General features: G+C 50.0%; 2 protein-coding genes across 4 annotated transcripts; one reads left to right on the forward strand and one right to left on the reverse strand.

The window, feature by feature from the left end:
- Nucleotides 1-174: 174 nt before the first annotated feature.
- Pmm2 (phosphomannomutase 2) lies at nt 175-23,331 on the reverse strand. 3 transcript variants are annotated; one of them, XM_045161837.1, is made up of 8 exons: nt 23,183-23,331; nt 16,219-16,330; nt 13,946-14,022; nt 12,555-12,646; nt 8,459-8,558; nt 7,790-7,865; nt 6,282-6,397; nt 175-1,648 (listed from the first exon to the last, which is right to left on the reverse strand). In XM_045161837.1, exons 1-8 carry the CDS (start codon nt 23,276-23,278, stop codon nt 1,547-1,549), a joined length of 771 nt encoding a protein of 256 aa, XP_045017772.1. In that variant the 5' UTR covers nt 23,279-23,331; the 3' UTR covers nt 175-1,546. The 3 variants fall into 3 exon arrangements, with proteins under 3 accessions (XP_045017772.1, XP_045017774.1, XP_045017773.1); XM_045161839.1 differs by lacking the exon at nt 23,183-23,331 and adding an exon at nt 22,922-23,026; XM_045161838.1 differs by lacking the exon at nt 175-1,648 and adding an exon at nt 4,993-5,146.
- Nucleotides 23,280-26,625, forward strand: Tmem186 (transmembrane protein 186). Its single transcript, XM_004652031.2, has 2 exons — nt 23,280-23,501; nt 25,140-26,625. The coding sequence occupies exons 1-2, from the start codon at nt 23,406-23,408 to the stop codon at nt 25,764-25,766; spliced, it is 723 nt and encodes a 240-aa protein (XP_004652088.2). The 5' UTR covers nt 23,280-23,405; the 3' UTR covers nt 25,767-26,625.

Here is a 26,625-nt window from a genome sequence, read left to right on the forward strand (position 1 = left end):
TAAGAAAACAGGAAGCTGGGCGCGGTGGGTAGTCGTCTCCAGTGACAAGGGAGGTGAAGTGGGTAGATCGGCAGGAAATGGCTGGGAATGAAGCAAGGGCAGCAGGTGTCCCGGAGGTCAAGGCTGAGAGGTCCCCCACCACCCACTGCACACTGGGAAGTCACCAGAAAGAGCTGTAAAAAACCGTTCCTTTAATGTGCCAGCCAGGGCATTACAGTACCACGTGCCAACTGCAGCAGGGACAGAAGCCACAGGATGAGGGTCCTGGCAGTCTCTTATGGGGGACAGAGGAGGTGGAGGGGCTGTTTTGTAGCCCTAGGCAGCTAGCCCAGGGGCAAGGTGGGCTGTCTCTGGATGGGACACATGGTGGCTGGAGGCAGGAGCAGCGTTGCAGAGGCTCCTGGCCCAGATACACTGGCAGATCCCAGAGAGGCCGCCTACCCAGCACCAGACGGGCAAGCACATTTCCAGATGCAAAACAGTGGTGCACGAAAGAACCGTTCTCCCAGCGGGCCAGAGAAGAGGCGGAGAGGTCAGAGGAGCTCCTATCCTTGTGGCCATCAGGTTCCAGTGATGCTTGTCCAAGGAGCTCCTCTGGGCTGCCCCCAGTGTTTGGTTCCTCTCCTCTCTGGTTACAGGAAAGCAGTCAGTGTAGTGAATAGATCTGGCCCAAATTCCAGGCAGGCCAGCAAGGTGCAAACCGTGTGGGGTCAGCTGTTACTCGGCCAGCTGTCTGCCCAGCAGGCCTGGCCGACAAGCAGGAAGCCGGTTGGAAAAGTCTCCAGCCCTGCGGCCCAGCACGGCACACTAGCACTGCTCACACCGCCAACCCTGGGCGGCATCGGGAAGTACCCTTTAACTGCTCTCCCTGGTGGGTACTGCAGATGGCCCGCCCTTTCTCAGGTGACCCAAGGGTCTGAACGTTAGTAGCCGTCACATTTTCACAAGACTAAGCGGGGCCTGCTGGTAAAGAAATGCCATCCTAGCACTCAGGAGGCTGAGGCAGGAGGATCAAGAATTTAAGGCTGAGCTGGGTGTGGCGGCACACGCCTTTAATCCCAGCACTCGGGAGGCAGAGGTAGGAGGATCACAGTGAGTTCGAGGCCACCTGAGACTACCCAGTGAATTCCAGGTCAGCCTGAGATAGAGCAAAACCCTACCTCAAAAGAGAGAAAAAGAAACCATTCTCACAGGACCCATGAAGAGGGGCTCTGACATGCTCTTTTCTGCTTCATTCAAGAACGGGGAAGTCAGCCTTAACCTAAGCAAATCCAACTACACCCTATCAGACAGTTCTCCGAGCAGAGGCTGGGGGAGAGGTCTCTGAGATAGGGCACCCACTGTGTAGCCTAGGCTGACTGAATTTGTGGTGCTCTTCCTGCCTTGGCCTCCTGAGCACAGGGATGATCGGCATGGGGCCGCCAGAACCGTTTCTGACAAGTCCTTTCTCTCCCTTGGGGTGCAGCTGGGTGAACTCCCGTCCCTGTGGCCATCGGGACATACGCATGGGGGGCCTCGGCGCTGGCCCCACCTCGTCCCTTCGCTGTTAAGGAAAGAGCTCCTCACAGATCCTCCGCGTGTCCTCGGGCGCCGTCACCGTGTAGCCGACGGTCCTGGGGTCTGTGAAGATCTCGTGGTCATTGCCCCCCTGCACAGACACAAAGCACACAGAAGGCTTGGCTCTGTCCGGGCTGGGGTGGCTGCGAGCCTGGGGCCTGAGGCGGGTCACAAAGAGAAGGAACCTCAGGTTCCTATGGTAGGGGGTTCTCTTCACTTCCGAGAGTGGGCTGTGAGCTTTTTCAGTCACTGTTGATCAGGGTTTAACCTTCTGAACTGCAGCTGAGTGTGGAACATGTAATTATGCTTAGGAAAGAAACCACGATGCATTTGTGAAGGCCTGTCTACAGCTTATTTTTTAGAGAGAGCGCAGAGTGACAAAATTCTCACAGCTGCCTTCAACTTCTGTAAATCATCAGCAGTGTTGGTAGAGCGGACGGCCCAGAGTGTGGCTTCCTGGAACTCTTGTGTTGAGGGACATGGCTGCTCTGTGCTAGCCACAGGCACGTGGCATGATGGCCCTTGACGTGTAGCCAGCAAGACAGGAACTGGTTACTTTCAGATTTATTTATTTCTTTATTTAGAGACACAGGCACACTTTGTAGCCTAGGCTGGCCTGCAAGATCGCTGCCTCCCTAGGGCCAGGACTACAAGCAGGCGCCATCACAGCCAGCTGATCTTAATTACATTTAAATGGCTCCTTATGACTGGCACCTGGGCTGCTAGTTTAGAAGCAAGGTCTCTGGGGTGGGTGACCTTCATTATATGTTTTGTCTCCTTGCAGCTGCATCAGGCGCCCACTGTATCTAACCACATCTGTCTCTCATCTGCTTTCAAGGCTAAAAGCTTTGTCCTGAACCCGCAGTCACCTTGAACACCAGGAACAGCACGGCTCTCAGAGAGGACAATGGTTCACTGCCCGCCCTCCCAGATAAGAGTCACCTTGTAGAACCACAAGTGACAGGGACCAAGCCGACCACTCCTCTGCCAGGGATACCGACTTACACAGCCCTTTTGACCACCCAGTTCTTCCTTTGTTTGAATCTAAAGCTCAGGACAGTACCTCGGAGATACACTTGGTGGTCAGTGAACTCCTTTATCCGTTCCCGGAATCTGGTGTTTGCCCTAAAAATGGGTGGGGTGGGTGGGTGAGGGCACAAAAGTGAAGGCAGAGCCAGTTGGCTGCGACATAAGTTACTACCTCGGAAAGAGAACTCAGAGGCAACAAGGGTTACCAGCTGACTCTGCCAGTCTCCTTGGTGCTGCTGGGGGGCGGGGGCGGGGGCGGGGTCAGAGCCGGAGGTGAGCTGCGTGCCGCCCTCGCCCTCACTTCCCAGCACCAGGAGTGGAGAACCTGGGAGACTCGCTGGGCCACTCCTGCAGCCCCGAGCTGCCCAACGGTGGGGGGAGGTCAGCAGGAGCAGAACCCAAGCTTGGGGGGGGGTGTGACAGGCTTCTGGGAACTGGAAATTTCACTGGATTTGCATGCACAGCAGAGGTTACAGACTCGAGTGGGGGAAGCTCAGCTCTCCCCCTTCAGCTCAGAGAACAAAAGCTGTTCCCAGAGAAGAAAGGGAGGGAGGAAGAGAGGGAGGAGAGTGAAGGATCCCGTTCCCAAAGGCAGCTGGAAGTGAGCCTATTAATATTTAAATCCCTAAAAGGCCCTCACACTGAGGTTGGTGCTGGGGCAGCTGCCCATGCTAGCCCCACCTCACGGGCTGGCTAGCACCCTACGGCCCTTTCTGAGCCCCGTGGTGAATCTGGTTTTCCTTTGATGCGGGAGAGCGTTAGCAGTCTGAACCCCGCTCCACAGGAAGAAGCCTGGGCTGAATTCCCGTGGCACCTGTTGTGCGCAGTCACCTGCACACGCACTGTAGCTTTGGTCCACGCCAGGGTGCCTTCAAGATGCTGCAGGGAGAAGGCCATGCCCAGGGGCTCTGAAAGCGGGCAGGTGAGTGGATAGCCTTAAGGCTGAGCTTCATAGATCCAGGGTGTGGAGTAGAATTTGGGGTGGCCCTAGAGTGAAGGTCAAGTCTAACAATGGCTTAGAGCTTGACCACTATACACCTCTGGCCTGTGAGGCAGGACACAGCTGTGTGTCAGGCCTGGCATTTGATGTGCCCAGATCCCAGAGGCAGGCCAGCCACACGCCTGGGCTGATGGCTCCCTGGGCAGAGGAGCTGCTTACTCCTAGGAGCACCGTTCTTGGACCTGCAGCGTTCTCTGGCAAGCAGGGGGAAGGTGCGAAGGCAGGCACACAGAGAACACCCTGAGCCAGCCTGAGCACTTCTAAGCTGGTTCAACCTACTAGTAGTTCAGGAAGCACACTGGGGAGCAGTGACTCATCCAGGGTCTTTGGTGAAGGCCTCGCCTCAGGAACTTAGCTTATGCCTGCCTGCCAGAGCCCCACGCAAGAGCTGGGTCTCAAAGGCGCTCTCCCCAGGGACGGTTAAGTGTAGTGTGCCAAGGCCTTGCAGAGAACATGCCCTGAGGACAGGGAACTCAGTCCGAGCATGGTGGCAGTGAGCTCCTGCTCGAGGCAGTGGCCAGGTGTGGCTCGGGACTCTACCTGTCTCTCAACCTGGGCTGAACCTTTCTGCCGTTGTCAAGGGGAGCAGGCTCTGTGCGAAGACGCACGTCCTGACGCTCCTGCAGCCAGGCCAGGGCCTACCAACTCCCGGGGCCTCACTTCATGCTCACAGCTGCTTTGGGGGGGGGGGGGAGACCGGCAGCCCCACTGCGTTGACCAGGGCTCTGGGGCTCTCAGACCAAGGCTAGTGTGTGCTCACTGCGGTGGTGAGGGCCGCTTCCAGTCTGGGTGGTTTACATGTCATCACCCCTTGACCCTTCTCAGTTTCAGGACAGTGAAATGCTGCACCTCCAGTGAGGAGAGGGATAGGCAAGGTCCTCGGGGGCGCGGTGAGGGAGAGCGAGGGGGAGGCGTTCCCCTGCACTAAGTGCCGCAGAGACCAAGTTCACTGCCTGTCGTTCATGGCCTGGGCCACGGCGTGAAAAGAGTGGAGCCCTTCAGTCTCTCCATTTGTTATTTAAACTGTTTTTTTTTTTTTCTTTTCTTGAGATAGGGCCTCACTGCTCTGGCCCAAGCTAACCTAGAATGGAGTTCACTAGGTAGGTCTCAAGGTGGCCTCCAACTCATGGTGATGAGTTGAGTGCTGAGGTTAAAGGCGTGTGTCACCACGCCCAGCTCCTAATTTATTTATTTTTAATTTATTTGAGAGCGACAGACACAGAGAGAAAGACAGATAGAGGGAGAGAGAGAATGGGCACACCAGGGCTTCCAGCCTCTGTAAACGAACTCCAGACACGTGCGCCCCCTTGTGCATCTGGCTAACGTGGGACCTGGGGAACCGAGCCTCGAACCGGGGTCCTTAGGCTTCACAGGCAAGCGCTTAACCGCTAAGCCATCTCTCCAGCCCCTAATTTAGTTTTTAATAGATTTCAGAAAAATGTACGGACAGGGCCTCTGGAGACAGGTCCTACTCCACTACTCAAAAGAGGAGGGGTGGACACCTGCTGGCAGACAGCTCACCTACACCCCGCGCCTGGTCTGTACTGGGAACTGGGAGGCCTGGAAGAAAAAAGTTCAAGCCAGATCCATGTTTTGGTGCTGAGTTGCTCTTTTCCCCTCCTTCCTACCACAGTGACTACTGTAAAAATGTTTATCCTTTCCACCCCCTTCTGCACAAGTGCAAGCTGACGCGGAGAGGCGTTCCCTTTTTTCTTCGGAGGCGGGCTCTCGGCTCAGCCCGCCCCACGGGTGCCGGCTTGCAGCACTACCAGGCCGGCTCACCGCACAGCACCGCACTGGTCTGCACTTCGCTTCAGTCACCGAAGAGACGGAGATGGGTGCCCACCGCTAGGTTTTACCGTCTATGGCAGACGGATGACACCGAGTGTGGCCCGCTTCCTGTTCCAGGGCTGCACTAGCTGTGTATGCCACTGCGCACACTCCCACCCTCAAGGGCACTCGCTAAATTACCAAGCAAGGAGAGCTACTGGCAGGGGCGCACGCCTTTAGTCCCAGCACTCGGGAGGCAGAGGTAGGAGGCCTGCTGTGAGTTAGAGGCCTCCCTGAGACTACAGAGTGAATTCTAGGGTAGCCTGGGCTAGAGCGAGACCCTACCTTGAAAAAAAATGAAAAAGAAAAAGTCGGGTATGGTGGTTCACACCTTTAATCCCAGTGCTCAGGAGGCAGAAGTAGGAGGATCACTGTGAGTTTAAGGCCACCCTGAAACTACACAGTGAATTCCAAGTTAGCCTGGACAAGAGTGAGACCCTGCCTTGAACCCCCCCCCCCAAAAAAAAAGAAGCCAAGTGTGGTGGCACATTCATTCCCTTAATCCCAGCAAGCAGGAGGCTGGAGCCGTTAGATAAGACCTAACTGGGTATAGTGGCAGTCTTTCATTCCAGCAGTCAGGAGGCAAAGGTAGGTGGATTGTTGTGAGTTCAAGGCCATTCTAAAACTAGAATTCCAGGCCAGCCTAGACTAGAGAGAGACCTACCTCAAAAAAAAAAAAAAAAAAAAATCGGCTGAGTGTTCAATGGTAGAACCCTCACTTTCCTGGTAGCATGCAGGAGGCCCTCGGTTGGGTGGGCCAACAGGCAAAGTGTGGCCAGTGGGAAACAACAAAAATCAGCCTAATAGTTGCTTTTTCCTTTTAAGTACAGATTGATCAAACTGTAAAAAAGACTGGGATACTTACAGGCATGGTTTTGTCTCCAAAGAAATAAATGGTCTTGTAACCATCACATTCCACATGTCTCAGGCAATACCTCTTGTCCCAGCCGTCAGGAAAGACATCAAAGCTGATCTGGCCACCTGCCGGGTTGGGAGGGATGCAGGAAGCAAACAGAAGATGGAAAGTCTAGTGAGAGCTCGAGAGATGGCTCAGCAGCTACGAGCACTTCCTGTGGGGCCCGAGACTGCCTGAGTTCAAATCCCATGTAAGTGAGTGAGCATGGTGACATACTTATAACCCCAGTCCCCCCAAAGGGGAGCAGAGACCAGGGAATCACTTGGGGTCATGAAAACCTGCAGGCTCCAGGGTTGAAGAGATGGCTTAGCAGTTAAGGTGCTTGCGTGTGATGCCTAAGGACTGAGGTTCAGTTCCCCAGAACCCATGTAAGCCAGATGCATGTGGTGGCACATGTGTTTGGAGTGTTTGCAGTGGCTAGAGGCCTTGGTGCGCCAATTCTCTCTCTCATAAAAAAAAACAAAAGCAAAAACAAAACAAAACAAGAACCTGTAAGCTTCAGTACCAGTAAGAGTCTTAGCTCAAACAAGAATGGGCAAAGGAGCGATAGAGGGGGATACTCAATGACCCCAGTCTTCTGCTCAAGGTGAGTGCCCCCAGCCACAAGCCAGAGCATGGGGTGCAAAGGCACATACATGTGCGATCACACAAGCAACATAAAATACGGATAAAAGCTGGTGAAGTCTGGGGATAGGGCTCAGTGACGGCCCAGGCCCAGCATGCCTGGGGCTCTGGGCTCCACGCCCAGCCCAAGGCTATTACCTTCGGTGAGAAAATGTTTCTGTTTACTCCTTTGTCAGAAACTAGGTTGCCAAGGCTGGTTAATTCGCCACGTAAGCTACTTCAGCGGGCAGGTTCCAGAAATCAGTTCTACATTTGCCCCAAGCATTATTCATTTCACCTGGGTCTAGAAGTGAGTCACAATGAGTCATGTATCTGCACTAAAGTGCCCCTTCAAGGAAGTGGGCTTGCACGAAGCAGGCCTATGAAAACTACCAAGGCCACCATTCACTTGGGCTTGTCTGGTAATTCTCTTAAAATTTAATTTATTTGAGAGAAAAAGGCAGACACAGAGAATGGGCATGCCAGGTCTTCTAGCAGCTGCAAATGAACTCCAGACACATACACCACCATGTGCATCTGGCTTATGTGGGTCCTGGGGAATCGAACCTGGGTCCTTAGGTTTCACAGGCAAATGCCTTAACTGCTAAGCCATCTCTCCAGCCTGAGGGCATGGGTTTACTGTTCACACATCAGGAAGCAACCTTTCTAAGCAGGAGGAGAGTGCAGACAGGACAATCTGCGGGGTGCAGATGTGAGGCCACTTCCTGGCTTCCCCGCTGTGGTGGACGTGCTGTGAGCAGTCAGTCCTATGTCCAACGTCAGCAGTGCAGAGGCGACCACAAGTGCCTCCTGCACGTGGGCACCAAGTGTGGACGCATCTCTGTGCTCCATACCTATGGAAAAGGTGAGGCCTTTTCCTGCAAACTCCTTCTGTAGGTCCGCTACAAATTTTTGTCGTATATTTTCTTTCTGAGAAAAAACAAAAAGATACCAACTGTCCGTGGCACGGCACTGAGAAGTGCTTTAAATACTGGTTGCAATCGCACACTCCTCTTACTTTCATGAACACAGCCATTCCCCAGGGACATCCATTTTTCTTTTTCTTTTTTTAAATATTTGTGTTCTTTTACATTTTTTTCTTTTCTTTTTTTTCTATGTAACAGAGGGAGAAGGAGAGAGAGAGAATGGGCGCAGTAGGGCCTTTAACCACTGCAAACAAGCTCCAGATGCATGCACCAGCCACTATGTGCGTCTGGCTTATGTGGAACCTGGAGAACCGAACCTGGGTCCTTAGGCCTCACTGGCAAGTGCCTTAACCACTAGGTCATCTCTCCAACACCCCCCCCGCCCCAACATTTTAAAAATATCCCTATTTGTTCATTTGAAACAGACAGAAAGAGCGAGCATGGATGCACCAGGGCCTCCTGCCACTGTAAACAAACTCCAGACATGTGCACGGCTTTGTGCGATTACTGGGGAACTGAACCCAGGACGCCAGGCACCGCACTCGAGTGCCTTAACCTGAGCCGCCCCAGCCTCCCCGGGCCGTTTCTAGGACTCACTTTATCGAGTTCAAAGAACTCAACTCGCTCTTCCTGGCTGCAGCTTCGTCCAATAGGGGACACATTCAACATGCCATTTCGGAATTCGATGAAGGTGCCCCTGGGGAGGAGAAGGGGACACAGGTCCCCAAAATACCTTATTAAAGATAGGCTAAAATCAGTGCAGTGGCAGACAGGAGGGGTGAGGTAAGTCAGGCTTCTCAGGGCTGTGCAGCACTCGGGCCGCAGCCTTCCTCGCAAAGCAGCTAGTCCATGCTGAGATTTAAGAGGCAGAGTGAAGGAACGGAATCACGACTCCTTGTGTTTTAGGTGACCACTGCTGTTAAGATAGCATTTTAGATAGACTGATTTACAGTCAGATTGTACTGGGGCTGGAGATGGCTCTGTTGATAGAGCATCTGTCACAGAAGAGCGAGGAACTGCTGGAGTTCAGATCTAAGGACCTAAGGGTTGAGACAGGGTCTCATTCTTTACGTTAGTCTTTGGTTTTTTTTTTTTTTATTAGTATATGTGTTTTATTCTTTTTTTTTAATTTTTATTTTTATTAACATTTTCCATGATTATAAAATATATCCCATGGTAATTCCCTCCCTCCCCACCCCCACACTTTCCCATTTGAAATTCCATTCTCCATCATATTACCTCCCCATTACATTCATTGTAATTACATATGTACAATATCAACCTATTAAGTATCCTCCTCCCTTCCTTTCTCTACTGTTTCTGTTTTTTGAGTAGAGTCTCACTCTAGCTCAAGCTGACCTGGAATTCACTATGTAGTTTCAAGGTGGCCTCGAACTCATGGTGATCCTCCTACCTCTGCCTCCCAAGTGCTAGGATAAAAGGTGTGCGCCACCACGCCTGGCACAGGCTAGTCAAATTTGTGGCAATACTCCTGACACAGCCTTCCAAGTATTAGGATTATAGACATGAGCTACTATGCCTAGCTTCAAAAAAAAATAAATAAATAAATAAAAAAAATATATATATATTTAATGAGGAGAAGAAAGAACTGATGTGGCAGGGCCTCCAGCCACTCTACTGAGCTTCAGACGCATGCACTACGTTGTGCACATGCGCGACCTTGCGTCACTCTGTGTATCTGGCTTATGTGGGACCTGGGTCAAACATGGATCCTTAGGTTTTGCAGGCCTTAACCACTAAGCTATCTCTCTAGCCCACACAATAGTTTCTTAAAAGCCAAGGTAAACTGGCAACTAGATATTCATGCTGAAATATCATGTTTTCTCTCACAGGCAGCCTTTCAACACTTTTTTTTTTTTTTAAATTTTGTTTGTTTTTATTTATTTATTTGAGAGCAACAGAGAAAGTGGCAGATAGAGAGAGAATGGGTGCGCCAGGGCCTCCAGCCACTGTGCATCTGGCTAACATGGGTCCTGGGGAACCGAGCCTCGAACTGGGGTTCTTAGGCTTCACAGGCAAGCGCTTAACCGCTAAGCCATCTCTCCAGCCCTCAACACTCTCTTTTAAAAATATATATATTTTATTTTATTTATTTGAGAGAAAGAGAGAGAATGGGCATGCCAGGACCACCAGCCACTGCAAATGAACTCCAGATGAATGTGCTCCCTTGTGCATCTGTCCTACGTGGGTCCTGGGGAATCAAACCGAGGTCCTTGGCTTTGCAGGCAAATGCCTTAACCACTAAGCCATCTCTCCAACCCCCGCCTTTCAACACTCTTAAGACAGAACAGTAGCAGAGCAGAGGAAGGGGACGAAGGGTAGGGAAGGAACAGGACAGCAAGACAGTGAACACTTGCAGAGGACATGAGCGCATTCATAAAACATCATCGTGAACCCCATCACAACGTACACTGTTAAAAAAGACAGTCACCAGACAAATGAGAGGTGTGTGTTTTGTGACAAACTTCTTAAGTTTCTTCCAGGTCTGCCAACAGTGCCGGTGAGTCCCCTAATCGTGTCCCTGGGTCTTTCTGCTGTTTTAGTCACATGACCCTGATGTCTGGCTACCTTAGATACTGAGAGCAGCTGAGGAAACTGGAGGCCAGTGCAGCCTCTGCCTGGGCAGCGTTCTGGGCACCTCTCCAGGCTGCTGCGTCCACCTGTACAGAGGCCGATGCCACCAGCTCCACTGGCCCCAAGGGTCTTGGGAGCAGCAAATGCACACTGGCTCCTCTCAAGGTGCTCTGGAAACCAGTGGAAACGAGCCTCAGCAGGTACGACGGACCGGCAGCCCCGGCAGGCGGGTCCTGTTCCCCGCTGCGCTCCACTCAGGAGGTGGCAAGTCGTACATGGGTGACAGGGCGCAGCTGTTATTTGTCCTCCACATTCTCACGGCACAAAGGGAAGGTGACAGTCAATCTTTTTGATGTGTATGTTTTATGTATGTTTACATGTGTGAGCACATGTGTGTGCACACATGCACCCATGTAGAGGCCAGAGATCAACACTGGGTGGCTTCCCAATTGCTCTCTGCCTTCTTTACTGAGACAGGGTCTCTCAGTGAACCCAGAGCTCACTGGTCTGCTTTGGGGCTGTTCCTGTCTCCACCTCCCCAGCCCCGGGACAAGCAGCACACACCACCATGCCCAGCACTGACCTGCCCCCACATGTGGGCAGCAAGCACTTCACCTGCTGAGCCCTCCCCAGCTCAGGATGATACATTCAGAAATCTGGCAATTTTTATTTATTTGAGAGAGGTAGAGAAAGGACAGAAATAGAGAATGGGTGTGTCAGGCCTCCAGCTGCCGCAAAAGAACCCCAGATACATGTAGGACTTTGTGCATCTGGCTTTATGTGGGTACTGGGGAACTGAACCCAGGTAGTTAGGCTTTGTAGGCGAGTGCCTTAACCACTGATCCATCTCTCCAAGAATTTCCTCCTTTCCCTTCCTTTCCTTCCCTTCTTTCTTCTTTTTGGTTTTTCAAGGTAGGGTTTCACTCTAGCCCAGAGTGGAATTCACTATGCAGTCTTAGGGTGCCCTTGAACTCACAGTGATCCTCCTACCTCTGCCTCTCAAGTGCTGGGATTAAAGGCACCACCACACCCAGCTAATGCTTTAAAAAAAATTTTTTTTTCACTCAGTAGACTGAGGTAGGAGGATCACTGTGAGTTCAAGTCCATCCTGAGACTACAGAGTAAATTCCATGTCAGCATGAGCTAGAGTGAGACCCTACCTTGAAAATAAATAAATAAAAAAAATAAGCCGGGCATGGTGGTGCACACCTTTAATCCCAGCACTCAGGAGGCAGAGGTAGGGGGATTGCCGAGAGTTCGAGGCCACCCTGAGACTACATAGTTAATTTGAGGTCAGCCTGGACCAGAGTGAGACCCTACCTCAAAAACCAAAACAACAACAAAAATAGCCATGCTTAGTATTTGGGTACATTTCCTGCCAACTTTCTGTGGCATTTGTAGAAACAACTGCTATTTTGTAAATGGGGCTCTCTATTTCTTTTATGTTTTTTTTTTAAATTTTTGTTTGTTTATTTATTTGAGAGAGACAGAGAGGGACGGCAAGAAGCAGATAGAGAGAGAGAGAATGGGAACGCCAGGGCCTCCAGCCACTGCAAACAAACTCCAGACGCATGCGCCCCCTTGTGCATCTGGCTAACATGGGTCCTGGGGAGTCGAGCCTCGAACCGGGGTCCTTAGGCTTCATAGGCAAGAGCTTAACCGCTAAGCCATCTCTCCAGCCCTCTTTTATGTTTTTTTGAAACAGCAACCTTCCTGCTTCAGCGTCCCTTGCACTGGGATGTGTGGGATGAACCACACATCTGGCATTTTCTCCCTATTATTTTTTGAAGAGTCTGTTATGAAGGCCAAGGTAGCGTGATCTCATGACCCTCCTGCCTCAGTACTAGCATGACAGGTGTACGCTACCTGCCTGGCTCTGCGGCTCTTATTTCACCCTGACTCTCAGAGGTCCCCAGTGACAGCCCTGTACAACTTCCCTTCCTGTGGACAAATGATCCTTTCTACAACTGTCCTCTCGTGGTTGGCTACCTAGACTGTTTCCCATCCCTTTTCTTCAGCCCTGGGCTTCAGATGCCAGTAAGCCAGAACCTTATTCCTCCACACCCCAGCAGAGCCTCTTCACTCACAGCACTCCTACCTTTTCCTAGGGAGTTTGATCTTCGCAATATAGCTCAGGCAGTAGTTGATCAGGTCTTGGATCAGCGCCTCACCCAGATGACCCTGAATATTCTAGATAAGGAAACACTGCCATTACTTGACACAATAGTAAATATAATGGAAAGACCTTACAGCACACTAAGGTCTTTAGACGTAATTCCTGGAAGATCCAGCAGGTGCAGGGGGACAGTGACATGTCCTGCCACCTTCTCTTTCCTTCTGGAAAACATTAGGCTGAACATGGAGGCAGCCATCAAAGGTGCTTTCTGCTTGCGTTGCTTGAGTCTTGCATTCGTTATTTCTCACATACTTTCGGGAAAAGCCCAAGAGCTTGCTACTGCTGCTTTATTTAACTAGAATATCTACAGATGCTGAAGAAGATATATTTGTCCTACCTCAGCTTTCTCCCGAGTCCGAGGAGAAGCAACCATAGTGCTAAGTGCTCTGTGGTCCCTCTTAAACACGCTCACAGGGAGGTGGCCGGCTCTAGCTTTTCTATCCTAACAAAAATATTATTTGCCAGGCGTGGTGGCACATGCCTTTAATCCCAGCACTTGGGAGGCAGAGGTAAGATAAATGCTCTGAGTTTGAGACCACATAGTGAATCTCAGGTCAGCCTGGAATAGAGTGAGACCCTACCTCAAAAAAAAAAAAAAAAAAAACACACCTTGAAAACAATTATGGGGGTTGGAGAAATGGCTCAGCAGTTCAGGCCCTTGCCTTCAAAACCTAAAGACCCAGATTCCCCAGTCAGTACCCATGTACAGCCAGGTGCATAGAGTGACACATGTGTTTGGAGTTTGCAGTGGATAGAGGCCCTGGCATGCCCATTCAGTCTCTTTCTTTCTCTCAGTGGTCATAGACTCTTGCTTGTAAAGCCTGACAGCCCAGGTTCAATTCCCCAATATCTACATAGAGCTGGATGCATAAGTGTGTCTGGAGTTCATCTGTAGTGGCAGAAGGCCCTGCTACGTCTATATCACTATCTCTTTGTCCCCCTCTAACATAAGAAAATATATTTTTAAAAAAATTATAAAAATTCAGTTACCAATTTGAAATAGGCAACAAGTATATAGTCCAAAACTGAAATGATAACAAAGAATATAAGACTCATTCCCTGCGCTCCTCAACTTCCCAAAGGCATCTGTTGTATTATTTTTCCTATCCCGCTCTTTCCTTTTTTTAAATTGGAGACAAGGTATCATCCCACTAAGTTGTCCAGGCTGGCCTCGAACTCATTCTGTAACCCAAACTGGCCTTAAACCTGTCATGCATCAGCTGGGATGACAGGCCTTCACCAGGCCTGACTAAGATGTGTAGCATTTTAACAGCAGCAATGTATAGTAGTAGGTTATATACTCAGGGACCTACCTGTTTACACAAGAATTTTCCATCTTTGTAGGCTACCAGGCCATTTTCTGGAAACACATAATCATACTTCTCAACCACTGCAATCAAAACAAAAGAAACTGAGAACCCAACAAGTGGAACAGGCCTGCATTTATCTTTCCTGCCTGATACCCACCACCCACACAGCTGCTAGACCCCAGCAAGGGCCCGGACAGATAACCACCCCTCATGGGCCAGGACAGTGGCAAATGCCCCTTTCAGAGGCAGTGCTCTGGTCATCTTTTTTTTGTTTGTTTTTTTTGAGGTAGGGTTTCACTCTAGCCCAGGCTGACCTGGAATTCACTCTGTAGTCTCAAGGTGGTCTTGAACTCTCAGTAATCCTCCTACCTCTGCCTCCTGAGTGCTGGGATTAAAGGCATACACCATCACACCCAGTCACTTTTCTGGCTTTCTGAGACAGGGTCTTGTTATAGCCTAGGCTGGTTCTGACTTCACATTGTGGCCACCACTCCTGGCCAATGTGATTCTGATGTAGGTGGCAGGTGTTAGCTTGCGTATTTTGATTCTCTTACTATACGCTACCCCCCCCCCACCCCCTAGGCTTTTCAAAGTAGGGTCTCGCTCTAGCCCAGGCTGACCTGGAACTCACTATGTCATCTCAGGCTGGCCTTGACCTCATGATGATACTCCTACCTTGGCCTCCTATGTTATACCCTCTTTGAAATGGATGGCACTGCCCTACACTGACAAACCCTCTAAGCATGGTGTTAGTATGCCAGCACAGGAAGAAAGGGCAATCACCACCAGGCCCCAGGATTTCTTGGACTGAATGTACCCCTTTCCCTTATTGATAACGTTTCTAAGCAGAGCACCTGCGAGGAAAATGAGATTTAAGAGAAGAGACTTCTGAAGCAACTACAGAGACTACTGTTCCATTAACAATGGTCCAGCAAGCAGTCTAGGCAGGGGTGCTTGTTAAACGTGAGGCCAGGGATGGAGATGGCTCAATGTGAAGCATGAGGTCCTGAAACAGCCCGAGTTTGAATCTCCAGAATCCACGTTAAATGTTGGGAGTAGTCACAGCTTTGGTCATCAAGGCAAACATAGACCAGTTTCCAAAAATTATAAGTGTTACATTACCAGGGGTGGGCATTAGACTATTTTTCATATTTATTTATTTGAGGGGGTGGAGGAGACAGAGAAAATATGGATGTGCCAAGTGTTTCCTGCCACTGGAAACGAACTCCAGATGCATGCGCCACCTTGTGCATCTGGCTCATGTGGGTACCAGGGAATGGAATCTGCGCCGCCAAGCTTTGCAACCCAGTGCCTTTAACCTATGAACCGAACCATCTCTAACCCAGACATCAGAATCCTTTGGAGGAGATGTGCTGCTGAAATATGATTCCCAGATCTTATAAACTCAGGATAAGAATCTCCAAGAAAGGAGCCACGAAGACTTTGCAGCTGGTTTGGGGTGATGGCTCAGCAAGTGAAGTGCTTGCTTTGTTAGCGCCTGGCTCTGAGTTCAATCCCCAGAACCCACATACAAATGGCACGTGTGGTGGTGCACACTTGTAATCTCAGCACCAGGGAGGCAGAGACAGATGGATCTCTGGGACTTGCTGACCAGATAGTCAAGACTACTTGGTGAGTTTTAGGCCGATGAAGCCCTGTCCAACAGAAAAGGCACACAGCACTTGAGAAATGACTTGCAAAGCTGTCCTCTGGCCTCCACATATGCACGTACGCACACTCCCAACCCTTTTCCAGCTAGATGTGGGAACTCACACCTATCATCCAGCACTCGGGAGGCTGAGGTTGGAGGACTGCCTATGTCCAAGGCTCACTGGGCCTATGCGGTGAGACCAGACAATGACAACTTCCCAGCTTCTGGAGTCACGTGGAGACTTGGTGTATGAGAGAGCTGGTGACCCTCAGGATCAGGGTCAGGCTGGGAGACAGCAAGTGAGGGCACCAAGGGGGAGGGGCACCTACGCTCAGAGGGCCCCTTTGTCTCTGGCTGGGATGCACAAGGAGATGGGCCTGGGCAGTGGTGGGGAATACAGAAAGATTTCCAAGAGCAAAGACATGGATGCTTGTCTTTCCTAGGCACTTCTAGAGCTTACTTTTGTAGGATTAAAGCAAAGGAAATATGCAGGAAGAGGAAATGTTTCCCCAGAGGAGGAAGCAGAAAGCATGCCAGCAGGTGACAGTGGCCGTGCTACGGGCGCACTTGGTTATAGGTCTTGGTAGCCTCACGAGCAAAGTGCAGCTAGCAACGCATCCATTACCGTTGCTCCCCAGCTGCTCTTGCACTTTCTCAAAGTCTGAACCGCCGACCACTCCAATTCTGGCCTTCTGCCTCAATTTCTGTAGAAAGTCATCCATTTCTTTTGTAATTTTCTGCATTTCAGGAAGGAAAGACAACAAGCATGAGGCACACAATAATCAGCAGATGCACACCACAGAAGTGGCTCAGCTCCTGTTTCTATAGACCTGCGCAGTGACAAGGTCTGCAGGAAAGTTCAAGTTCAAATCAATTCAAGTTAAAGGTGCTTGCTTGCAAAGCCTACCAGCATTATAGGTTTGATTTCCCAGTATTCGCATGAAGCCAGATGCATAAAGTGGCACATGCATCTGAACTCATTTGTAGTGGCAAGAAACCCTGGTGTGCCCATTCTCTCTCTCTCACCTAATTAAAAAAAAATTAAATAAAAAGTTCAGAATTTAGATATGCAGCTCAGGCTGGCCTTGAACCTGTGATCCTCCTGCCTTTGCTTCCTAAATGCTGGGATTACAGGTGTGTGCCAACACATCGGACCAAGCTGATGATTTTAACATAAAAAATGTGCTGGAAAGATGGCTTAGCAGCTAAGACACTTGCCTGCAATGCCTAAGGACCCAGGTTCAATGCCCCAGTACACATGTAAGCCAGATGCACAAGGTGGTCCATGGGGCTGAAGTTCATTTGCAGTGGCTGGAGGCTCTGGTGCACCCATTCTCTCTCTATTTGCCTCTCTCTAAGTAAATAAATTAAAAAGATACAATGAAATTAAAGAGGAAGTTCAGAATTGATTTACGATAATTATATAAAATAAAGCAGGGATAAGCAAGGTAGCTTAACAGTAGAGTGTGTGCTTAGCATGTGTGAGACATCAAGTTTGATCCCAGCACCACAAAAACCCCAAGAACAATAAAAACCCCTCAAATAGTAATAGTAATTATTATTATTTTTAGTCTCAACTAAAAACAAACAAAAAGCCTTCCTTTCTATAGTGCTTCTGGAGGTACTAGGGGTTGAATCCAGGGCTAAACATGTTAGGCAAGCAGTCTGTCACTGCGCTCTACCCTGCCCTCTTTTCCCTTTTTATTTTGACACATGGTCTCCCTAAGTCTCTCAGTAATAATGTGACACAAGCTGGGCGTGACCGCACACATGCACCTAAGCCAGCCTTGGGAGACTGAGGCAGCAGCACCAGCTCAAGGGCAGACTTGGCAACACAGCAAGTCTGTGGCCAGCCTGAGCTACATAGGACCTTATCTCACCAAACAAGCATATGGCACAGAGGGGCCTATACTAAAATACATTTTTGGGAGAGGTTTATTTATCTATTTGAGAGAGAGGGAGAGAAAGGGAGAACGACAGAATGGGCATACTAGGGCCTCCAGCCACTGCAAACCAACTCTAGACATCTAGATGCATGCACCACCTTCGCTACCTTGTACATTGGCTTATGTGGGACCTAGGGAATTGAACCTGGGTCCTCTGGCTTCACAGCCAAGTGCCTTAACTGCTAAGTCATCTCTCCAGCTCAGATTTTTTTTAATTTGAGAAAAAGAGAAGGAGGGAGGGAGGGAGGGAGAGGGAGACAGAGTGAGTTAGTAGAGAGAGAAAAAGAGAGTGTGTGTGTGTATGGGAGCATGCCAAGGCTTCTTGCCATAGCAAACAACTCCAGATATGTGCAGCACTTTGTACATCTGGCTTTACATGGGAACTGGGAAATTGAACCCAGGTTGTTAGACTTTGCAGGCAAGCACCTTAACCACTGGGCAATCTTTCCAGCCCTAAAATACATTTTTTTCCCCATGACTTGCAGGACTGGGTATGGAACCCAAGGCCTAGCACATGCTAGGCAAGTACCCAAGCACCACGCTACAGCCCCAATCTCATTTTTTCTATATTTCTTGCAAAGGAATCTTTTATTTTGGGGGGGGGGTTCTCAATTTTTATTAGCATTTTCCATGATTATAAAAAATATCCCATGGTAATCCCCCCCCCCCACTTTCCCCTTTGAAATCCCATTCTCCATCATATCCCCTGCCCCTCTCAATCAGTTTCTCTTTTATTTTGATGTCATGGTCTTTTCCTCCTCTTATGATGGTCTTGTGTAGGTAGTGTCAGGCACTATGAGGTCATGGATATCCAGGCCATTTTATGTCTGGAGGGAGCACGTTGTAAGGAGTCCTACCCTTCCTTTGGGTCTTGCATTCTTTCCGCCACCTCTTCCGCATTAGACCCCGAGCCTTGCAAAGGAATCTTGACCAACTAGACAAAACCTAGAACGACACTGGCGGCCTCTTCGAGTCAGTGAGAACCGTGAAAACCGGCCTGGAGGCCCCAAGTGGCTTGCCCAGACTTGACACCAGAACCAGAGGCAGTGGGGAAGGCATGCTTGCCAAATATTATACCACGCAATCCTGACCATCAGGAGCAGCAACACTCCCAATCCTCAGAGAAGTCTGACAGCGCAGTCTATTCTCTCTTAGCCCTCAGTACTGAGCTCCATGCGCTGCGGTCAGCCCTCAAGGTGCAGGTTGTAAAGTGAAGGTGATGTGAAAGATACCTGTTATGCACTGGTTTGTAATCCCACTGTTTGGCAGCTGGAGGCAGGAGGGTTAGGAATTCAAGGTCATCCTCCACTACAGTGAAAGTCTGAGGCTAGCCTGGGCTATAGACAAGGTCTTAAAAAAACAAAACACAATAAGCATAGCTTTTAGCTTCTAACTAGGAGCAAATATTTATTTATTTTCATTTGAGAGAAAGAGATGCAGGTAAAGAATAGGCACACCAGGGCCGTCAGCTGCTGCAAATGAACTACAGTCACGTGTCAACCTTGTGCATCTGGCTTATGTGGGTCCTTAACTGCTAAGCCATCCCTCCAGCCTGGGAGCAAATATATTTTTTTTAAACATTCTTTCTTTACTTTAATAAATGTTATTTACTAATTTGCAAACAGACAGAGAATGGGCACACTAGGGCCTCTAGCCACTGCAGATGAACTCCAGATGCATGTGCCCCTTGTGCATCTGGCTTACATGGGTCCTGGGGAATTGAACCTGGGTCCTTTGGCTTCACAGGCAAATGACTTAACCTAAACCACCTCTCCAGCCCTGGAGCAAATATTTTTGTATGGGAAACAGGATCCTGATGCCATCACCACAGCAGAGCAGCCACATCACATCCTGCATAGAGGATCTTCCAAGAGAGGCAAGCACAGAGCCCACCTGGTTTTCTGTTCTTAAATAACCCTTGTGCTGAGTGCTGGAAACCACGCCCTCCCTGACAAAGTAGGAGTAAGGCCCCAAAAGACTGAAATTAAGGTGAAAGAAAAGTTAAATATTCACCTTCAGAACAACAATAACAACAAAAAAGTCACAAAAGGCTTTTAAGGGGTGGGGCAGTCAAGGGGATATCAGCAAACAGCCCTGGGAGGCTCTATCAGACCCAGGACTGTTACAGGAACACAGCCTTGTCCGGCAGATCATGTATGAAGCATCTCTAGCAGCTTCTGTGCCACAGACGCATGTGTGACAGGTGCTATGTAACCCGTAAAGCCTCAAAGCGCTGACTAGCTGCCTCTCACAGGCACGTTTGCCAGATCCTAGGCTATGGTAGGGAACAGCAGATGAAATGATGACATGATGGTTATGAAGTTCTTGTCCTCAGGCCTGCCAGCAAAAACCCAAAGACATGCAGAAGAGAAACTGAAGGCTCACAAAAGGAAATGAGGCCCTGGCAAGCCCATTCTTTCTCTCGCTCTGTCAAATTAAAAAAAAAAAAAATTTAATTTTAAAAAATCCAGTATGAGGAAATGGTTATTTTAACCTGAGTGTAGGGGTGTGGGCACTCTGCTCATGGACTTCTTTCAATAATCTCTATGACTGAAAATTTTCACAATGCAAGCAAAGCTGGAAAGTGCAGCTCATATCCTCCTTTTTTGTTTTTTGAGGTAGGGTCTGACTCTGGCTCAGGCTGACCTGGAATTCACTATGTAGTCTTAAGGTGGCCTAGAATTCATGGTGATCCTCCTACCTCTGCCTCCTGAGCGCTGGGATTAAAGGCATGCTCCACCATGCCCAGCTTACATCCTCCTCTTTTTGAAAGCTTTTGTTCCAAGTCCTTTTTAGCTAAAATGGCACTTGGAAGAAAGCAGTCACCATGACACACTTCTACTCAAATAGGGAGTTGGGCAAATCTCCAGAGTCCACGCTAGCCAAATCGAAGCTGCAGCTTACACCCTGTTTCAGCCACTTGTTCTCCCATGTCCAGGTCGTAGTATGCCGTCCAATGTTTGACAACGCACATGTCTAAGAGCTGGGGAGATGGCTCAGCAGTTAAAGGAGCTTGCTTGCAAAGCCTGTTGACCTGGGTTCAATCCCCCAGCCACCTACATAAAGTTGGACTGCCATTCATTTACAGCAGCAAGAGATCCTGGTGCACCTGCACACACAAACACACACACACACACACACACAAAAAGAAAGCACATATATTGAGGAGCGACAGGGTGCATGATGAACTGATCTGGTGCCAAGTGCTGTACCTACATCATTCTACCCATAGGAGATGCTCTTTTAAAAACTGTCTTTTTAAAAAATATTTTATATACTTATTTATGAGGGAGGGGCCAAGAGGCAGATAGAGAGAATGGGTGCACCAGCGCCTCCAGCCACTGCAAACAAAGTGCAGCCACTTTGTGCATCTGGTTCTGGGGAATTGAAGCTGGGTCCTTAAGCTTCACAGGCAAACATCGTAACCGCTAAGCCATCTCTCCAGCCCAAGACTTTCTTTCTAAAATAATTATTTATATTTACCAGGATATCGTGTTTCAAGGAAATACATCTGGGTCTCCTGGTTTCTTTGCTGTGTTATTTATTTATTTATTTGGTTTTTCAATGCAGGGTCTTTCTCTAGCTTAGGCTGAGCTGGAATTCACAATGTAGTCTCAGGGTGGCCTTGAACTCCTGGTGATCCTCCTACCTCTGCCTCCCGAGCACTGGATTAAAGGCGAGTGCTGGATTAAAGGCGTGCGTGGTCATCATGCCCGGCCTCTTTGCCATTTTACATATCCTGCTTGCATATTCAGATTCACTCGGGGAGTCAGAAGCACTTTCCTACAGCATACCCAGCACGTGGAGCAGATCCCACCTCAGCACAGGGAAAAGAAGTGGTGAACCTGGTAAGTAACAATGCTCTGAGGCCCAGGGACTTGGACCAGGTCTGTGGTGGGAAGCTGAGGACTTCACTGGCTCTCAGTTTCCTTGCTTACAATAGTAGTGACTACTAGGATGAATGGTGGAGGAAGACCAAGAAACCAACACTGTGTAAAAAGCCTGGGCTAGACAGTGTGCCCCTTCCTCAAAAAAAAAAAAAAAAAAAAAAACAGGACTGGAAATGTACTCTAGAGTACTGTTTCCTGGACCATGCTGAGCAGCTGTTTGATTTTATAATAATGTTTACTGGAACACAGTCACGCCATGTTTACATTTCTATGACTCTTGCAATAAAGTTGAGTTAATTATTCCAGAGCATATGCTCTACAAAGAGAAAAGTACTTAATATATGGCCCTTTCCAAAATATAATTTGCTGGCCCCAGAACTAGACAACCACTGCTTTTACAAACTGTTGCTGTGTGGGTGGTGGTGGTGGTGGTTTTTCCTTTTCTTTTTTGAAGTAACGTCTCACTGTAGTGGTGAGACACTGTAGTTCCAGGCTGGCCTTGAACTCACAGGGATCCTCCTACCTCTGCCTGCCAGCTTGTGTGTGTGTTTTATGGTAATAGGAATACAGTTTATTATGGAGAAAGGAACTCAGACATATAACTAGCAGACAGTGTTTTTTCTTTTTCTTTCCTTCCTGAGATAGGATCTTGCTAAGTTGCTGACGCTGACGTGATTCTCCTGCACCAGCCTGCAGTGCAGGGAGCACAGGCCTGTGCCACCACACTTTTAATAACTCACAAGTGTGTGCTCATCACTTTATTCTAGTCAGAAGGGACTCTGGAGAACTGATGAGTAGGAAGTCATTACTAGATGGATCAAACCTGTGGCTCAGAAAGGAAGAATGAAGTGGGAATGGCAAGCCTTTAATCCCTGCACTCAAGGCTGAGATAGGAGCATCACCATGAGTTCCAGAACAGCCTGCTTCAACAAGCCAAAATGAAACAAGGGGGGGGGGGGGGAGAAAGGTAGAATGATATATCTGGGTCAACATACTCTTGACAATAATTTCCAAAGCACACCCCACCAAAACTAAAAGGAGTGTGGTAGAAGTTGTGTGGACAGTAAGACCAACTGGGTCCAGTCTTCAGTTGGAATGATTGGTGGTCTCCAAAAGGAGGCAGAGGGGCCTGCACCACACGGCTGATCCTAACTGCAAGAAGAGTTGGGGCTGGAGAGATGGCTTAGCAGTTAAGGCGTTTGCCTGCGAGGCCTAAGGGCCCAGGTTCAATGCCCCAGGACCCACATAAGCCAGATGCACAAGGAGGGTGCATGCATCTGGAGTTTGCATGCTGTGGCTGAAGGCCCTGGCAGCCCGTTCTCTATCTCAAATAAATAAATAAAATATATTGGTGGGGGAGTGACCTCTAGCAACAAGTTAACAGCAGGCGGCATGGAACCTAATCCAGGGTCCCTCCATCACCCCAGTCCACAGGGGCTGACGGTGGTTAAAGCTCCGGGCCTGATAACGTGCAAGAAGTGACAAGACTTACACGATTTCTTCAGGTCCTCAGAACCTGCTTATGGACCAGGCAGGGCAAGGTCCCCATTCATATACAGCTGTGGCTGCGGAGGATTCCGCGGTTAAGCGACTCGCTCAAGGTCATCCACCCGGAAGCCTGTCGTTAATACAGCCCCCGGGGACAGGACGGGGGACCCGACCTGCAGTTCCGCCTCATGCTCCCACCCGATCCGGCCTTGGAAGCAGCAAGGGCTCAGCATTGGCGGCCACGAGCTTCCCGGGCGCCGCCTACCTGCCGCGGGGCGGTCAGGGTCCCATCCACGTCGAACAGGCACAGCGCCGCCATGTCTCGTTTCCTCGCGCAGGACTTCCCAGGACCCGTTGGCATCGATAACTCCGCTCGAGGGTTCCGGGTCCGCCCTCCTTCCCGCCCCCCGCGCCGCAGGGCACGCCGGGAAGAGCCCTCAGAGTTCCCTCGATGCTTGGTACTCAACCGCTGGACTTCAACTCCCAGGATGCAATGCTCGTTACGCGTGGCTCCCGCGCATGCGCTCTTGGAATTCCCGAAGGCGGATGGGCTTAACTTCTGGCGGCAGGTGACGGGGCTCATGGTAAGGATGCAGGTGATGGGTAGCGAGAGATGGGGTCGCGGGTCGGGCCTGGGGCATGCAGGCAGGACTCGTGGGCCTCTGACTCGGACCGTCTGTGTGTGAAGCTACGTCTTGGGGTGTAATTTAGTATTTCCCGGCCTCCCCTGCGCCCCTTCAGGTCACGTGGACCCAGAGCCGCTGTGCGTTCGCTGTGCAGCAAGCACCGAGTTGGGGGCCTAAGAACCATCAGCTCGTTCAGTATAGTCTGGGTCTCTGGGTGCTGCGGTCCACCCTGTCTCCCACTTTCCTGACTAGGGTAGAAGAAAGCAGTCATCCCCGCCCGGCCTGGCGGTGCACGCCTGTAAGCGCAGTACTGGGGAGGTAGAGGCAGGAGGATCAGCAGCTCGAGGTCATCTTCGGCTACTTAGTTTTAGCAAGCCTGGAATACATGAGACCCTGTCTCAAGAAAACAATAAAACAGCAATTTTCTTGTGCAGTAAGGTAATGTGTAAAGCAGGCCGAGAACTGCAAAGTTACTGCGGTGGTATATGCCCCACTAGGGAACGGATGTGTTTACTTCTTGGGGAGGGGTTTACACAGCCCTGTGGCCTCAGGTTCCAGCCCAGTCTTGGCCCTCAGTATATGTTGAATGAGTAAAACCATGCCTGTTTAAAAATGTGTGTGTGTGTGTGTGTGTGTGTGTGCGCGCGCGCCACAGGACAACCTTAAGTGTCTTCAGAAACCCACCTTTCACCTCCTCCCCCACTCTTTTTTGGACAGGGTCTCTCATTGGCTTGAAACTTGCCAGTTAGCTAGAGCCAGCCCTGGGGACATCCTATCTGCTTCCTCACTACTGAGCTTACAGGCACCCACCACACCTAGTGCTTTTAAGTGGATACTGGGGATCAAACTCAGTTCCTCATGATTGTGAAGCTCGCACTTGATCGAGCCATCTCGTTGGCCCCGAAAGTACACCTTTTGAATATTTACAAGGCACTGCCTGGGGAGGTAGGAAGACCAGCTTGAGAGTCAGACTCTAACCCGTTCGTTGTGCTGTGTGACCTTAATTTTTTTTTTTGTCCTTTTTGTACTTTTTTGTTGTTGTTTTTTCGAGGTAGGGTTTCACTCTAGTCCAAGCTGACCTGGAATCCACTATGTAGTCTCAGAGTGGCCTTGAACTAACCGTGATCCACCTACATCTGCCTCCCAAGGGCTGGGATTAAAGACGTGCACCACCATGCCCAGCTTGTACTTTTTAAAAAAATATATATTTTTTTTAAATTTACTTATTTATTTGAGAGAGAGAAGGACCGGGGGAGAGAATGAATGGGTATGCCAGGGCCACCAGCCACTAAAAACGAACTCCAGATGCATGCATCTGGCTTACGTGGGTCCTGGAGAGACGAACCAGGATCCTTAAGGGCTTTGCAGGCAAATGCCTTAACCACTAAGCCATCTCTCCAGCTCTGGACTTTTTTTTTTTTTTTTTTAAGTGTTTAAAGTGCAATGTGGTACTTGTCCAGGATAACATCTCACCTGAAATAAAGCATCCCTGGCTTTATCCTTCATTCCTTTTCTGGAAGTTATCGTATCCTTGCTGTGGGATGTTCTGCTGTGTTCACTGTGGTCAGCGTGGTTGAATTCCTGTCTCCCTTGCAGGCTGCCTTCCTTCGAGTTGTGTCAAGGTTGCGGGGGCCAGTCCCAAGGGGAAGGCCTCTTCATGGACTATGGTGCTTCAGTGGGCAGAAGTGGGTGGGGAGCAGATCTCCCACACCAAAGGAGAAGCCACTGGACACCGAGGCAGAGAGATTCCACATGGTCTATCGTTTTAAGGCCATTAGAGTCTTTGGGTACCTGTCTCGGCTGAAGTTGGCACAGACAGCCCTGACAGTGATATTCCTGCCACCGGGATACTACTGGTATTCACAGGGCCTCGTGACATTCCACTCGCTGTGCCTCCTGGGTGGGACATCTTGCTTTGCCCTGGCCATGCTGTGCTGGATGAGCTCCTTTTTCCAGAAGCTGGTGGGCATCTTGTACGTGAATGAATCAGGCACGGTGCTGCGAGTGGCCCACCTAACCTTCTGGGGGTGGCGGCGAGACACATACTGTCCCGTGGCAGATGTGATACCCCTGTCAGAATCCAAGGACTGGGCCCAGGATGTGTTCATGCGGATCCAGCAGTACAGCGGCCAGCACACCTTCTACCTCTCCCTGCGCTATGGCCATGTCGTGGACAGAGCGCGCTTCTCACAGGTGTTTGGGAACCTGGCCGAGCTCAAGTGAACAGTGGGTTGCCAGGCTTCTCTCATAGCCCCAGGCACATCTACATCTCTGACAAGAAGGCTGACTGGAAGGCCACTTGTGTGGATGGGGAAGAAGCTAAATAATCATGCTTAGGAAAAGAACCTTAGTACATGGGGCATCCAGTAAGACAGTGGCTAGCAGTTTCTGTGCAGAGGCCGCTCATGGAGGGAGCTGTTCCAGGTTCACTGAGGCAGCCCACCACTGTGAAGCTGGAAGGCCGAAGGGACAGTAGCAGGACGTGGATCATGGCTTCTGGAGATTAGAGTTCTGCCAGCCCTCAGCAACAAGGCCTGGGACAGGTTATCTTGGTTGGATGCAAAGTCTGGCCTATCAGTGAGGATGAATGTGAAAATCAGAGCTGAGGCTGAGGGTGTAGCTCAGTGATAGAGCTCTTGTCTACCATGTGTGAGGTCCCAGGTTCCATCCCCAGTGCCCACAAGCCAGCACAACCACTGCCTGCCAAGTGCTTTGCAAGGTCAGCAGTCCAGAGTGCATGGCAAACTGTTGATCTACACGTAGGGCACAGAGGAAGGCTTCCACCTGAGCTGCACTCAGGTTCAGCAGCAGAAGGGACTGAGCTGGAGCCTGGGGTGGACTCATTTCAGTGCATCAGCACCCGGCGGATGTCCAGGGGCTCTCGTGTTGGAGACCTTCGAGTGTCGTGAAGCCAGAGGGCCTCTTCTGCTGTGCTGTTCCATCGCGAGGCTGCTGTGAACAGTCGACATTGTAAGGAGGAAGGAAGGGCGGTCGCTGTGATTTTGCTGCTCCGAAGTCATCATGTTCTGTGTTGTAGCCCTCTGGTCATTTTTCATAGTAATAAAATGTGCGTAGAAACTCA

Source organism: Jaculus jaculus, chromosome 11 (genome assembly GCF_020740685.1).
Source record: "Jaculus jaculus isolate mJacJac1 chromosome 11, mJacJac1.mat.Y.cur, whole genome shotgun sequence".
In the NCBI taxonomy this organism is placed as follows: Eukaryota; Metazoa; Chordata; class Mammalia; order Rodentia; family Dipodidae; genus Jaculus; species Jaculus jaculus.